General features: G+C 45.3%; 1 protein-coding gene across 2 annotated transcripts in view; it reads left to right on the top strand.

Moving 5' to 3' along the window:
• The window catches only part of LOC146025869 (uncharacterized), a 62482-nt gene extending 46219 nt beyond the window's left edge, over positions 1–16263 (top strand). For both annotated transcript variants that reach the window (XM_083155995.1, XM_083155994.1), the window contains exon 12: positions 12041–16263. In XM_083155995.1, coding sequence (XP_083012121.1) covers positions 12041–12236 — 196 coding nt within the window. In that variant the 3' untranslated portion in view covers positions 12237–16263. The remainder of the gene's footprint in view (positions 1–12040) is intronic.
• Positions 16264–16522: the final 259 nt, after the last annotated feature.

Below are 16522 nucleotides of genomic sequence, written 5' to 3'. Positions count from 1 at the left end.
TGCGATCGACCCGATTTTTCCGACACGACCACCCTGATGTAAATCGGGGTGGCCGTGCTAGGAAACAAGTACCCATTTTTTTTCCTATGAAAATACAATTTTTTTTCACGAATTCATCTTAGTAAATTTCCCCCAAATTCTTTTTCAAATGGACAAAACCATGTGCACTGCAGGTGGGGCAGATGTAACTTGTGCAGAGAGAGTTAGATTTGGGTGGGGTTTACTTCAAAATGAGATCTATATTGCAGTGTAAAAATAAAGCAGCCAGTATTTACCCTGCATAGAATCTAAATAACTCACCCAAATCTAATTCTCTCTGCACATGTTACATCTGCCCCCCCCCCCTGCAATGCACAGGGTTTTGTCTGTTTGAGAAGGAATTTGCCTTTATGAGTGAACCAGAATAAGGACCAGTGTGTGTACACCATTAAACAGTGTTCATTTGTTGTGTTTTTTTCTTTAGAGAAAATTTGCAATACAGTACAATACAGTAACAGGAATAGGATGCAATCAGGGCCGGATTAAAGGGGGGGACGGACAGGGGGTCAGTACCCCTAGGCCCCCCTCTATCTAGGGGCCCTCTGTGGTTGGCATTCCCCCCCCCAAAAAAAAAAAAACAGGTTCACCTATCTGCCAATGTGACAATGATTAATGGTGCTGAGCATCGGGAGCCAAGGCACACTGACTGCATAAATGTGCAGTGCATTACTGGGAGCTGACTAAGTCCCATGGGGCTTTGCACAAGAGGTCAGAGGCTGAGAGGCATGTGCTGAGCTCTGCTTGGTGGAGCTCATCATATGCTTCTCAGGCCCATGGAGGACAGCAGCAGCAGTGGCCTCGTCATAGGAGGGTTTATTAATTAGAGTAAGGTACATATATATATATATATATATATATGTGTGTGTGTGTGTGCATATATGTATTTATGTTTATGTTAAACCCCCCCCCCTGCAGTTACCCATTGACCCAGCTGCTTATACTGCCTTTACTCTGTGTTTTGACAGTGTAATATTCTCCCATGCAGTTTGCGGCCAGTAATGACAAGTGGGAGTGGGCCCCCCTGTCTAAAGTGACCCCAGGCCCCCAGAAGGATTAATCCGGCCCTGGATGCAATACTTATGTAGAAAATATTCTATTCATTTTTGTGTGGTTGTTTGTGTGGATGTTTCTAGACTGATAAAGGAGATCTGGAGTGTTGAGAAATAAACACTATGGACTATATAATAATAATAAATCAACTATAAAATGTAAATAATTTGTATTTGCAGGTAACATTTGCTGCGTAGCATTAAATTCCAGAGCACGGCTGAAACAGAATCAGCTGAAGATTGCCTTTATTACCTCTGATTCTGAGACGTGTATTATTTACAGGTGTTCTGATTGTGATCTCCTTAGCAACACTGATCAAGCAGTTTACCTGCATTAGTCCCCGGACAGTGTCAACACCACTTTAATATATAATATCCTCAAGACAAATCAGAGCATATTATCTAGTGTTGCTTGGCCAAAATGATGCATTATTCAGGGTTTATAAAGCAGCCACCAGCGTTAGCACTTCTGGATAGTTATGGAACTGGAGATGTTTTCCCAGCTTGTAAAACATTTCTGGCAGCAAAAAGGTTAAAGAAAGATGCTTCCACTGTACCGGCAACAGACGTTACCTTTTTTTTTAAGTATATTAAATCAACATTTATACCTATATAACCCATGCAGGATTTTTTCCCCTCTATTTATATTAATTAAAAACAGAATACCGTTCTCTACCCCTAAGGCTAATGTTACACAGGTGCTTTGTGCTCTTGTATAATGTTGCCTTATGAACTCGCCACTTACGTTATAAGCTGTACTTTTTCCCTGCATTTTGCAGACTTTAAGCCCCAAGCTCTTGTTACGAGAGCACTCATACTCTCAGATAAACGAGTGCGACTGGTCCGAACAGTGCACACCACAGTCCAGGAGTGTCAGTCATCATCTTGAGACCTCCTCCCAGCATGCCTCTGTCATTGTACCAAGGGCCTAGGGAGAGTACAATTATAGGGGGGCATAGGCCTGAGCATACTCGATTTCAAGCAATATTACATGTCTTGTAGAACTGCTCCACATCGAGTCAACAAAGAACTTCTAACTAATCTTTTATTTCACATTTTGTAGAAATTATTTACATCTCCAGTGGAGGGCTACCTATGCATGTTCTAGCAGGGGCAAACGCAGGATTTTCAGAAGGGGGTTTCCAGAGGGGCGGAGCAAAGCACGGAGATGGACACTTAGGTGACCCAGTATATGCCGGGTCAGTTAAAGTATTATAGATAGACCAAATGTATATAAATAATAATAATAATAAAAAAAATATATATATACATACAGGGGCGTCAACAGCAGTGTAGACCCCTGGGCATAGCAATGTATTGGAGCCCCTACCGATCCTCCAGCAGTAGGGGTGGGGGAAGTTTTGATGTCCCGCGGGTAGTTTTATCAACCGCTCAGCATGAAGGACCTGGATCAGTAATTTCCCCTAATTTTATTGGCAGAGTGTCTATAAGTACGTGCAGTGTGGTTGTCAGACCTCACACTTAGAAGATATAACCAAATGAAGGGTTTATTCAAGTGGCAGGCTTGTAGGTTACAACAGTACTTTAGTAGTTAACTTCAAGCGGTAATACAAACTGGTACATTGGGAACGACAGTCTCTGGTTGTTACTTAGCTGTAGCGTTTTGGCGCGTGCAGGGTCAATGACAGTTTGCTGGTTTACGCTGCGGTATCTCTCCCAGTCTCGCTGCTGCCAATGATGACTGATCTCCCTGTGCAAAAGGTCACGCTGGTAACGGGATTACAGCGGGGACTTGTTCCTATGCGCTCCGGTGCACGTGGAGCTACAAACAGCATGGACGGAGTCACATACGCTCTGAGGCACACACTACGCGGGGACTTCCTCACAGGAAAGGGAACGCTGCCAGCAGGGTCAGGGGTCTCTGCCCTGCTATTCGCTTAAGCGAGCTGTCACTCAGGGTGACGCCTAGCTGCGTTGGCTGCAAGGGGACAAGGCAGACTGTAAGCCTTACACTAAACAGTGTATGGAGACAGGCGCTGAGCGCTGCAATCTAACACTCCCCCTCGCTCAAGGCTGTCTTCGGCTACATAAAAGAACTTAATACAATTCTCTGTCCTTTTGTGATACCTGTAACCGAAAATATGGTTAGAGAGAAAAGACATTCAGAACATCAGAACTTCAAATCAACATTTTGAACTTAGACAAGTCCACAGTCCTTCACGAACTTAATAAGCAAGTTTGTCGACAGTCCTTTAGTAAGCATGTCAGCGACATTCTGTTCACTTGCAATGTATTCAACATCGATGGACTTGTTCTCCACTAGTTCTCTGATGAAGTGGTGTCTTATCGCGATGTGCTTCGACCTTCCATGGTGCTTGGTAGTACAGGAAAGATCTATTGCTCCCCTGTTGTCACATGCGATACTGATAGTCTCTTCTTCATAAAGTAGACCTAACTCACACAAAGTCTCTTTGATCCAGAGTGCTTCTTTTGATGTCTCTGTAAGAGCCATGTATTCGGCCTCAGTTGTTGAGAGAGCAACTGTTGGTTGTTTTCTACTCGCCCAACTAACTGCTGCTCCGGCCAGTGTGAACAGGTAACCGGTGTGGGAACGACGATCATCTTCATCTGCTCCCCAGTCGGCATCGCAGAAGACTTTCAAATTTGAATTGCTTGTCTTGGCGAATTTTAACTTCAAAGAACTTGTACCTTTTAGGTATCTCAGAATCCTCTTCACCGCAATCCAGTGTTGTCTTCCAGGATTTATTGCAAATTGGCTCACCCGACTGACTGCATGAGTGATGTCTGGACGGGTTCCAATACTTGCATACATAAGACTTCCAACCACGTTCTTGTAAGGAACATCTTGCATTTCCTCTGCTTCTTCTTGTGTGGTTGGTGACATACCTTTTGTAATCTTGATGCTTTTGTCAATTGGTGTATTCACTGACTTGGAGTCTGCCATCCCATACTTCAAGATTGTTGCCTCGATGTACATTTGTTGGTCGACTGTGACTGTTCCCTTTTGCAAGTTTTGAACAATTCTCATGCCCAACAGATGATTGGCTGGACCTAAGTCTTTCAACTTGAATCTCTGTTTCAGTTGATCTCTTACACTTGTGATGTGATCTTCGTGACCTGCTATAAGTATATCATCCACATAGACTGCTATGATGAACAACTTTTCTCCCAGAGTTTTGTGATAAAGGCAGTGGTCAGTCTCTGATCTAATAAAATTCATTTCAAGTAGTACTGTGTCCAATTTTATGTACCAGCAACGACCACTCTGCTTTAGGCCATATATGGATTTCTTCAGAAGACACACTTTTTCTGTCTGAAGTTCATTCTCATCATAATGATCTGGTGATTCCATATAGATTTCTTCAAGTAGCTCTCCATTTAGGAACGCTGAGTCGAAGTCTAGTTGGTATAGCAGTAAGTCTTGTAAGGTGGCGACTGCAATTACTAACCTGAGAGTGTTATACCTCGCAACAGGTGAGTATATCTCCCCATAGTCAATTCCGGATCTCTGTGTGTATCCCTTAGCAACAAGACGGGCTTTGTAACGGGCAACTTCTCCGTCTGAATTTAACTTCTTGCAGAAGGCCCACTTGTTCTTGACTGTCTTGCGGTTGCTTGGCCTATCTACTATGGTCCAAGTATCGTTCTCTCTCAGTGCTGATAGCTCTGTGTCTATTGCAGATTTCCATTTCGCCCAATCACTGCACGCTTTCGCTTCTTGAATACTCTGAGGTTCACTGAAAGCAATATTCGCATATTCTTCCTCATATCTCCTGGCTGGTATGCCCTTGTTTCTTCTTACAGAAGCTCTATTAGTTGGTTCGCTTCCTTCTTCAGTATTTTCTGTTGCAGGTATGCTCTCTATTTCACATACCTCTACTAGTGCTTGCTTTTCTTGCTCTTTTGCTTTTGTGGGTGATGCTGTCTCTTGAAATATCACATCTCTTGATTTTAGAAGACGTCTGTTCTCTGCATCCCAGAGCCTGTACCCTTTGCTCTCCTCACAATAGCCTAGCAATATGCACTGTCTTGATTTTGGGTCAAGTTTCTTCCTTTTCTCCTTTGGTATATGCGCATAAGCTCTGCTCCCAAAGACGCGGAGGTGACTGATGTCTGGCTTCTTCCCAGACCAGGCCTCTAAGGGGGTTTTTCCCTTCACGGCCACTGTAGGTGTTCTGTTTTTCAGGTATACTGCAGTAGATACAGCTTCTGCCCAAAAACTCTTCTCCAGGCCAGCATCGTTCACCATCGCTCGTGCTCTTTCAACGATTGTTCGGTTCGCCCTTTCACTTACGCCATTCTGTTCAGGCGTGTAGGCCATCGTCAGCTGATGCTTTATGCCATGTTTTCTGAGAAAGTCGGTTAGAACTTCATTTTCGTACTCTCCCCCATTGTCGGACCTCAGGACCTTTAGCTTTAGGCCCGTCTGAGTTTCCACTAGGTTCTTGTACTCCACAATTTTCTTGACCACCTCACTTTTCTTCCTTATGAAGTATACGTGTGTCATTCTTGTGGCGTCATCGATGAGAGTCATGAAGTATTTGTAACCACTGGTTGACTCCTCTTCCATTGGTCCGCACACATCTGTGTGCACCAGAGCTAATTGTGTTTCTGCTCTGCCTGCTGACTTGGGAAATGGGTTGCGGGTCTGCTTGCCTTTTATGCAACTCTCGCACACAGGTCTTCCGGTGTCCTTCACTGTGATTCCTGTTGCCATTCCATCAGCTAATTTCTGGACATTATCATATCCTAAGTGTCCCAAACGTCTGTGCCAGAGTTCCATCGACTCATTTTCAGCAGAGGCTGCCAAAGCTACACATTCCTCTGTGTCCAGGACGTATAGTTGGTTGCATCGGGTTGCTGAGGCAATTACAGTCCCTCTTTCATTATGCACCATACACTTGCCCTTTGCAAACTGGACTCTGTAGCCTTTTGCCTCGAGTACGCTGATAGCGATGAGGTTACTTCCCAATTCTGGTACATACAGGACGTCTTGGATATCTGTGACTACTGTCTGTCCCTCAATTCTTAGTCTCACTGTGATTGTCCCAACATTTGAAGCAGTAAGGACCTTTTCACCAATCCCGGTAACTGTTGTGGGGTTACACTGTGTTAAAGAATTGAACCACTCCTTGTTGCAGCTGAAGTGTCTAGAGGCTCCCGAGTCCATGTACCAGAGATCCCTCCTTGGCTTGTCTGTTACATTCAGTGCTGACTCGTTCTTCTTATCATGCCGCTTGTGCATGCCACTAGTGTTCTTCAGCCTGCATTCTGAAGCCTTGTGCCCTACTTTGTGGCACACATAACATTTGAATGTGCATTTCTTGGGTTTCGCACCCTTTGCTACTAAGGCAGAACCCTCAGCTATGGCATCCTTGTGGATTCTCTCTTGGAACTGTAGTAGTTTGGCTCTCACAACTTCAGTTGTAAGCTTGGTTTCATTTGACTCTAGTGCGACAACTAGGAAGTCAAATTCTTCTGTCAAGTTCTGCAGCATTACCATCGCCACTTCTTCCTCATCCACTTTTGCTCCTACACATGCCAATTGCTGAGCTATCGATAGTATCTTATCAATATAATCGTTCATGTCCTTGCATGCATTCAGCTTTGTTCCATACAGTGTGCGTCTCAGACTTATCCTTCTCATTAAGCCTTTATTCTCATAAGCACCTTGTAGAGTTGTCCACATGTCCTTAGCGGACTCCTTCCCACAGATAGTAGAATAAACATGCTGCTCCACAGCCAGGCCTATTGTGCCAATGGCCTTGTCTACCTCTTCTGGGTTTGGACTATCTCCTGGGGCTATTGTGACTTTCCATAGCTTCTCCCTCTTAAGCTGCATTTCCATAGCGAACTTCCATGTAGTATAATTCTCTGAGCCTTTGAGCTTTGGAAAGTTCATGCTATGCCCTGTACTGTGCATTCTCGTTAACTCTCCCACAAATGGCAATTTTGAAATAATTCCTTTGTGTTCTTTTATGTACTGCGCTAGCACTTTGTCTTCAGGGGGTTAATCTTCGCGCACGTGACGTGCTGGGCCCATAACCTATTGGCAGAGTGTCTATAAGTACGTGCAGTGTGGTTGTCAGACCTCACACTTAGAAGATATAACCAAATGAAGGGTTTATTCAAGTGGCAGGCTTGTAGGTTACAACAGTACTTTAGTAGTTAACTTCAAGCGGTAATACAAACTGGTACATTGGGAACGACAGTCTCTGGTTGTTACTTAGCTGTAGCGTTTTGGCGCGTGCAGGGTCAATGACAGTTTGCTGGTTTACGCTGCGGTATCTCTCCCAGTCTCGCTGCTGCCAATGATGACTGATCTCCCTGTGCAAAAGGTCACGCTGGTAACGGGATTACAGCGGGGACTTGTTCCTATGCGCTCCGGTGCACGTGGAGCTACAAACAGCATGGACGGAGTCACATACGCTCTGAGGCACACACTACGCGGGGACTTCCTCACAGGAAAGGGAACGCTGCCAGCAGGGTCAGGGGTCTCTGCCCTGCTATTCGCTTAAGCGAGCTGTCACTCAGGGTGACGCCTAGCTGCGTTGGCTGCAAGGGGACAAGGCAGACTGTAAGCCTTACACTAAACAGTGTATGGAGACAGGCGCTGAGCACTGCAATCTAACAAATTTTACCTTTACTGCACAGATGGTGGGAGATGAGGTGGGAGAAGGGGGCATTGGGCTGAATGAAGGGGCCCTGATACATAACTTCCAGGGTGGTAGAGGATGTTTAATACGCAGAGGAGGGGTGTATAGTGGAGTGGGCTTATTATTCATAATTTTCTGGTGGGAGGACAGCTTGCTTGACTGCAGATATCTCCAGTTCCCAGAAATAGATTTCTAGAGAATCCCACCTACCAAATGGTACTGGGGACTAGGGGATCAGAGTTCAGGAGGCAGAGCAATCTGCCAACGAATATATAAAACTACATACCAGGTGTGTGGAGCTGGAGCAGTAACCAGCTGCTGGAAAGCTGATATCACTGATTCTGGGATCACTAGAGACAAGCTTCTAGTGTCCGTCAAAGGGGAAGAGTCCCAGTTTTTGGAATTGACCCTCAGAACAACTCTAAATCGGACAGAACCTAAAATATCTGACTAAGAATAGCAATTAACAGGCTTGGATGGGGACCACTGCTTTGAAGTCAGATATCTCCGGTTCCCATGGGCCGATTTTTTTTATTCTTGTACCCATGGAAAGAGGGGACCCTCAGATTTCAGACTAGTGCCCTTAGAATCCTGGGGGGTTTTGTTTCTGGGTACTCAGAAACCCCCCCTGCATGCGCCACTGGCTAGACCCCTTAAGTGCATACGCAGAGTGGGTCTAGCATTGCTGAATGCAGTGCCCCCTGAGCTGCAACCTGCGGATCAGGGGGCACTGCGGCCTCGGTTTCCTGGGAGTGCGTCTTGGAACATAGACTTCTTGGCATTGGCTCTGAAACCGCAAGGGGCAGTCTTAGTAACTTAGGAGTTTCTCATGTCGCCGAAGGTCTCAGAGATGATCAGTTGCTGCATCTTAGGACACAGAACTTGCAATGCCTGCAGTTGGCGCCTCTGCTTAATTCTGCATTCGCATATCGTCCATCTAAATATACATCAGCTGCAAAGTGTACTGTGCCCATCCCTGAAAGGACTTTTGTGAGCCTGTGATCTGCCAAGTACACACTTTAACAATCCTTCCTACTCTAGATCAAAGCTTTCTTAAAGATCCCATGGACGGACAGTATTTATATATTATACGCCTGATGTCTGAAGTATCTATCTGTCTTTCTCTAATATTGTATCTTCAGGCTTACTCCTTAGCCGTCCACTTTGAATTTACCCCCCCCCCCCCCCCCTCTTCAACCCCTGTTTCCATCCCCTTTCTTGCTATAATTCTTCTGCTGGCAAACTTCACCAGTCATACCGCTTTTCCACTTTATTAAAATACCCTGTCCCCTCCCTTCCACACTCATAATTGCCCCTCCTAGTCCTGATCACATGCATGATGACCTAGATCAAGGACCAACTTTATAATATATATATATATATATATATATATATATAGTGCAAGAAGGTGCGGCACTCGCACGGCGAAAACAGCAATCAAATAATCACTCGGTAAACAAGTTTGCTGATCAACGTTTCAAATGTATTCCATTTGTCCTGTTTTCGCCGTGCGAGTGCCGCACCTTCTTGAACTATACTACTTCATTGTGAAGGCACCGTACGCAAGCTATTTGCAGTTACTGGGAGTGCCAAGCCCCTGCACAATATATATATCATTAAGAGTCTGATTACTTAAGTCAGAATTGCTGTATTAGTTGTTGCTATGCCTTCCAAGTGCTTTGTGGACTCTCCATCTCTCAGAAGCAGTTGCTGTGGGCCCCAGAGAGCTGGGCCTACATTTGAAGGAGAGGCCTGGACGCATTTACAAGTTATATTTAGCTGGTTCTTCTGATGCCACAGACACACAGACAATCAGAAAGAAGCTGGAGGGATTCTAATCTGCAGCTGTACACAGGCCATGGGGCCCAGAACAAGGGCGTTTCATTACCAAGTGTGTTTGGGCATGGGCTCATCCCCATTGTGGCCCTCTGTCTACGCAAAGGTTCGGCACTTTGAAACTACCCCCATCCCAAGCACCACATCTTGGTGCCCCTAGTAATGCAGATAAATAGGATGTTTTCAGCAGCACAGAGTATTTTAGTGATGTCACCTCCTCCTTGTCCATTTGAAGGCATCTGATATAGGTGACCTCTCTATGGCCAATATAAGCCTCTAAATATTAACAAAAGCCTCTCTATGGCCAATCCAAGCATCTAAAGTTTAACAAAAGCAGTGAGCCGCAATAGAAACCCATAGGATTGTATTGGAGAATGTCATCTGAAGATGGCGTTGCCATGAAGTCTTCTGTCTGGTAGGCAGTTTGAGTCAAATTGCTTTCATTGCGTTTTTCTGGTACACCGGTGCCTATCACCAGCCGTCTGGTGCTACTCTGCTTTGTCCTTACTGTTTTGTGTATTATGGGGGTGATTCACGTTGGATCGGTCCCCGGCGTATTCGCTCTGGGGACCGATGGTGCGGCTCTGCGCACGCCTATGGCGATTATATGCATGTGCAGGGCTGCTGTGCAAATGCCACACAACAGGAAAGTGTTGACTTACATTTACAGTTAACAAAAATTATTTATCTTTTTTTTTAAATATTTTTTTTTTTTTTTTTAAATAAAAAGATAATTATTCCCTTTCCTTGGTTTCAGCAGAGGATGGATGCTGTAAACCCAACGCACATAAATAAAACACTTTTACATATGCCATGTTCCTTCCATAATTAAATTGCATTAAAATCCACGGAAGGGAGAGAATACCCAGCCATAACCTTTAAGGACAGTACACCGATTCTCCCTGTAAACCGGATTGTATTTTCAAGGTGAATTTCGCCAGCTGCCACAAACCCAGAACAGAATTGCATCTCTGCCCCATTTAGGAGCACCGTTGCGTGGCAGTCGTTTTAATGAAAATGAAAACGACGACCTGGAAGAAAAAAAAAAGATGTTTTTTTTTTTCCCTCTCGTTCTGTCCCCCTTTTCTTAATATATTTGTTCATTTCATATTTGTCACCGGTTTGTTTGCTAATTTTCATTTGCAGGCGTCACTTCTCTCAGATAACTGGGTCCCTCAATGGACCACTGATTTCTTTGAAATGACAGGCTGTAAATATGCATAAAAAAACCATTGCAATTAACGCGTGTGTGGTTCAATGCTGCCTGATTTCATTGGCAAGTTTACCCACTGTGTTGATAAGCTGCATTATCTAGAAAATTGGCCGCTGAAAAACAGCACCTCTGATTGCCAGCGAAGGTTCCAGATAACAGGGCGCTGAAGGGAATTATAATTGAGGTTGAATACGTTAAGCAGGGTGTCACATACTCCTTAGAAGCGCTAATTTATCAGCATGTTGGAATTTTTATTAACATTTGGAAGGCGTCCTTGCCACACTAATGAACTACAATTGGCAGTTCAGATTTTAGTTACTGTCATGTAGAAGAAGTTAAATGTAATTTCTTCGTCAGCAGAGTTATGTAAATGTATTTGTTCTGGGGCTAAAGAAATTACACATTGCACATAACACACATATGATTGGGACGAGCAATATCGACAATCACTGTCAGTAACGTTCAGGCAAGCCGGAAGAAATTGAAGTGTTTTTTGAGTTTATTGTGTCCAGTTCTCATTTGTACATTTTAATGGGAAATCATTGTTTTAATTGAGGTTGTCAAGTCTGCAGGGGTTGGGGGCTTACTGACGTGATGTGACTCCCTGTGGCCGTGACGAGGCTGGAACTTGATTAAACACAATGTTTCTGTTGCTTTGGGACAGGGGAACTCTGCTGTTTTTTAGTCATTTGGCCAAATTTATTGTACATGGCTGGATTTAAGCTCCCTACTCTTCAATTGGCAATAACGACGCCTCAAAGCTCTCTTAGCAGTATGTGTAGAACATCTTTGGAACTGTAGAAGGACGTCAAGTGTTGAGGAAACAAATGACATTATGATTACAATCAATGGTGTGTAGGGCAGAAATATTTCCACTTTAGTGCACAAAAACATTGTAAAGATTGCTGCAAGTATCGTAACTACTGGATAAGACTCACTCTTTTTTTGGCGGGGGGGGGGGGATTTGAAACATCTTACAGACTCAGCGTTTCTTGAGAAGTTCTATTGGAGGGCAGGAGGTGGCGCTGTCTCTTAAGTTGTTACAGATGTCGTTTCTCTCTGTGGTTATAGTGTATTGTCTTTGAGAAAATGTCTTGTTAGGCCTCCCTGTAGTGTGAGGTAATAAAATTTGCCTGGACTTTTCCACAGTCTTTCCCTGCGTATTTGACGTTACATGCACTGTGGTCCAATTCACTTTACGTCCCTGTTAGTTAATATATGTGCAAATATTTCCACATTTTAATTGCTAATATTTTATTTTGCAGGGGGATTGTAGATACCCCACTCATCCATTCAGAAGCATTAAAGCCGCTGGTGACGCGGTGGTTATCGGAAATTCCCGCTGGAAGGTTGGCCGAAGTGACGGATCTGCAGGCCGCTGTGGTGTTTTTGGCATCAGATGCTTCGAACTATATGACAGGACACAATTTAGTTATTGACGGAGGCCAGAGTCTCTGGTAGCAGGTAGCAGCCGGTGGACAGTGGCAGCCTGCAGATAATCACTCCATTGCATGAACATCATTGACTGCATACAAACATGAATTAGGCCCAAAGGTTGGAAGATTTTTAGGATCGATGCTAATGAGATATGTGTAGAAAAAGCATTTATGTGCATTTGCGCACACTGTATAGATGTGTAATAAATAATGAGGAAGTGGGAAACATGAAAACTACAGGAACCAAAGGGCCTGGAGGCAAAGATAACGTTTCTGCAGTTGGATAATGTTACCGCGCTTGTGGCAGAGTCTCACTTTGAATGTGCTGCCATGGTAACGCAATGGGAGTCATAGTAAGTATTTTGACGCAGAGTTATTGACAAGCAGTGGCAGTTTGTCGGACATGGCAGGGGTGGCAACTGAAACGCAGACATGTCACAACCGCTTTAGAGGCGCTTCACTCCTAGAGACATTTTACACCGTGGTTCTGTTCCTGACATCTTGCGGCAGACTCAGTTGCTCCACGACTGGGACCAATGTTCATCGATGCTGCGTCTTCACGTGCAAGCGATGATCCTGAGAAACCAGGTGGTGGGAGTCTCGGTACAATCCCCCGCATCTGTGACATTTGCATAGCACAAAGACGCAGTAGTGACGGGCATTGCGTCTAAATCAGGCCTAAATACCTTTATAGGCGAAAAGCAGAAGAAAAATTCGGTGGTAAATATTACATTACAGAAACTGGGGCTGCGTCAGATGCAGCCGCTAATACAGGTGCGATCACTCGTATGGCTCTCAACTAATAACCCACTGGTGCCTTCATATAACCGCCTGACTACTGTATGTACCAGAGAGCAAACATCGCTAACATCAATGCAGAACCGGGCAGCAATTCTGAGTGAATCTGACATGTGGGTAACTCTCATACTGGCAGGAAGATCGCAACGGCTCATCTAGGCACACCCGTGAAACTGTGTTCCAATGGTACTGAAATGCACAGATTCGCCTAACCACCCCCTGCTACACTGCCCCCCAAATACTTGGAACCTGTCACTTATTTTGCAAATGATTCCTTTGTACGAGCAACATTGCAAATCAGCCGCTACGCACATGCACAATGGCTAACATTTTCACCATGCACAATACTGTATGCTATCACTGGCTACTTTACTACTTAAGGCCCCCACACACTATGCGATTTGAGCCTGATTTCACCCGAGTCCGGTGGATCGGGCAAAGAAATTCGATGAAATCAGACATCTGATCTGATGCGCGGTCCTGTGTGCATCAGCTCGTAGCCGGACAGTGTCTAGGTCGACAGTGAAATCATAAAAAACGCATGTCGACCCTTTTCCATTAAAAAAATTATGATTATGTGTTGACCTTCTGCTCCGTGACCAATAGTGGTCGACATTTTGACTGTCAACCTAATGATCCACAGCCATAGAAAAGGAGTTTCAGAAACCGCGCTGCTGGGAGATGAGTCTCATTGGACTTGCGTTAGCTGATAACATTAATAAAGGAGATTTGGTGCTTACCTGCACACTAAGGACCTTATTCTGATCTGTACTCAGCCAGCGTTTGTTTGCACGGGGGGCCGATGTTTGGCGTATGCGCAGCCGCATTTCTGCACATGTGCGAATAGCTTGTTCGCTGGGTGCACACACCCAAGGCTGTGGCAGGGGGGGCGTGGAAAGGCGGGTAGTCGTGTCCATGGAAACGTCGCGTTCCCATGTTAATGCTGGGCATTCCCATGGTAATTGGGCCGTGACGTGGGTGCCAGGGGTGGGTAGCTGACATCACCTGAGAGTCACTTCGATAAGCGTGCACGTTCCACATCATTCAATAATCGGCGACCATCGAATGATGGGAAACAGCGCTCAGTACCCAATCTCCAGTATTATATTACTCATTCTGTACTAGGACATCACACTAGAGATAGGGCTAATTCACACGCTCCGGCTCCTGCCAGGCAGCGAAACCCCGCACGGCCAAGAAGCCGTGCCGCACTCAGAAGTTTTCAATGGTAGGGATGGCCACAGCCCAGCAGCCGTCCCTTCCAGTGGTGGGATTCGGCTGCAACCGGGCGGCCAGGCCGTGGCCATTATTAACTACTGTGTGCGGCACAGCATTTGGCCGTTTCACCGTCCGGCAGGAGCCGGAGCGTGTGAAATAGCCCATAGGGTATTGGGCGCTGTTTCCCATCTAAACCAGTTCTAACATTAAATAATGCAGCAACTTGCAGTCAATGTATTTTATGGCAAGCGTAGGTGAAATGTCAGCACCTAGCCACTGGCAGAAGACAGTATCGGGATGATAAAGTAGATAATATGATATACAGGTAAGGCCGGATTAAGGGCCTCACGGGCCTGGAGCGGAACATGTTCAAGGGCCTTTTAGGAGAAGTGGAGACAGTGAGGCCAATGCCATGTAGAACCCATACACTATAACCCCCAATGTCGCCCTAATTATCTAACGTGTGTGGGACGCTGTGATCCTGTCATTTTGTGGATTTATAACTTTACTATATTTTTTTTGTACAGAATTTATTGACTGTTGTCAATGTGGAACTTTGTTGATATCTTGGTTCCATCTGGTGATTACTTAGATTGTGACTTTATATTCGTGATATCAATTGTAGAAGCTTCAATAAAGGAAATTGTAAATAAAAAAAAGGAATGTAATTCTGGGCCTTATTCTAGTTCACTCTTTCTGACAAATTCTTTCTTAGATGGACAAAACCATGTGCACTGCAGGTGGGGCAGATGTTACTTGTGCAGAGAGAATTAGATTGGGTGGGGTTTTACTTCAAAGTGAGATCTAGATTGCAGTGTAAAAATAAAGCAGTCATTATTTTCCCTGCACAGAAACAAAATAACTCACCAAAATCTAATTCTCTCTGCACATTTTACATCTGCCCTCCTGCAGTGCACATGGGCCCTTATTCTGATCGGTGCGGCCGGATCCGAATATGCGGCCAGGACCGTGCGTGCGAAACCCCGCCTTCCATACGGATCGCCAACTCCGTCCGTACGCGGTATGAAGCTGTCCGAATGGACCGCACGTGTATTTTTCATGGAATACGCCTCCTCCATCTAAGGGAACCTCCCCCATCATTCGATGGTGGCAGACCATCGAATGCAGGACCGAGTGCTCCACCAGCTCCCGCAACCTCAGACCACACGGACATTTCTCCGTGCAAAAGCAGGGATCTGGGCGGGCAGCTGACATCCGGCGATGTCATATGTCCGCCCCCTACACGTGCGTCACGGCCGCATTACCATACGTACGCCCAGCGTTTGCATGGGAACGCCCATGAAACGCGGGGCGTACGCATATGGTAATGAGCCCAAATAGCCCTTCACACCCCTCTCCACCCCCTGGTCGGAGTGTTCACATTTCATGCAGGATTTGGCCGTACGCCCCGCTCGCACATGCGCAGAGACGCCTCTGCACATGCGCAGACACAAAACATCGGCGGCACGAACGCACGCGGATATTACCGCACCAACCAGAATAAGGGCCATGGTTTTGTCCATCTAAGAAGGATTTTGTCAGAAAGAGTGAACTCGAATAAGGCCCTCTATTATTTGTTAATGATTTATGGCCGACCATGTGACCAGCTGGTGATATCATGCTGTAATAATGATGGACCTGTTTTTGTGTGGAGGCCTGGAGCTGCAGCTCTACACACCCCATTGTTATTCTGGCCACAGACAGCATGGAGGGAGCCCGGCAGTGTCCCCCTGCTTTGCTGAGCTCCGCCCATGCCTAGTATCCATTTCCTTTCACACAGTCTGTGAACACGTTAATTATAATCTGCTCAATCTTCCCAAATAAATGTTACATAAATCTGTAGAATGCTGATAAATAAGCATGTATTAATAACTAGGTTCTCTGCATGTGTCTCCTTTATAAAGGGGCTATACTGGCCTACAGACTCCAGGCAGTCAGTCAGGGATAGCTCTCTGGCACAGCTACACAGTGTGTAAGGTGATTGTGACATCATAATAAGGTGATTGTGACATCATAGTGACATCACAATCATTGGAACCATGGAACCCTGTGAGTGTTCCACTGCCAGTCATTGCTCACTTAACCTTCGGTTAGTTCAGCAGCTTTTCGTTCTCTGTTACTTATTGTTCAGTTGAACCGCGATTTATTCCAGGACCATGAGTTCCTGCATTATTATTATATTGATATTCCTCCTGGTACCTGGGGAGCTCTATGCCAGGCCTCTCCCAGCAGGACGGACACAAGACCCAACGGACGAAGCCGCCGTGGAACCACTTAATGAGAAGACTCATGAAC

Source organism: Crinia signifera, chromosome 8 (genome assembly GCF_055691185.1).
Source record: "Crinia signifera chromosome 8, ASM5569118v1, whole genome shotgun sequence".
Lineage (NCBI taxonomy): Eukaryota > Metazoa > Chordata > Amphibia > Anura > Myobatrachidae > Crinia > Crinia signifera.
The sequence above is the reverse complement of the archived record's forward strand: the minus strand, read 5'-3'. Positions and strand labels throughout refer to the sequence as shown.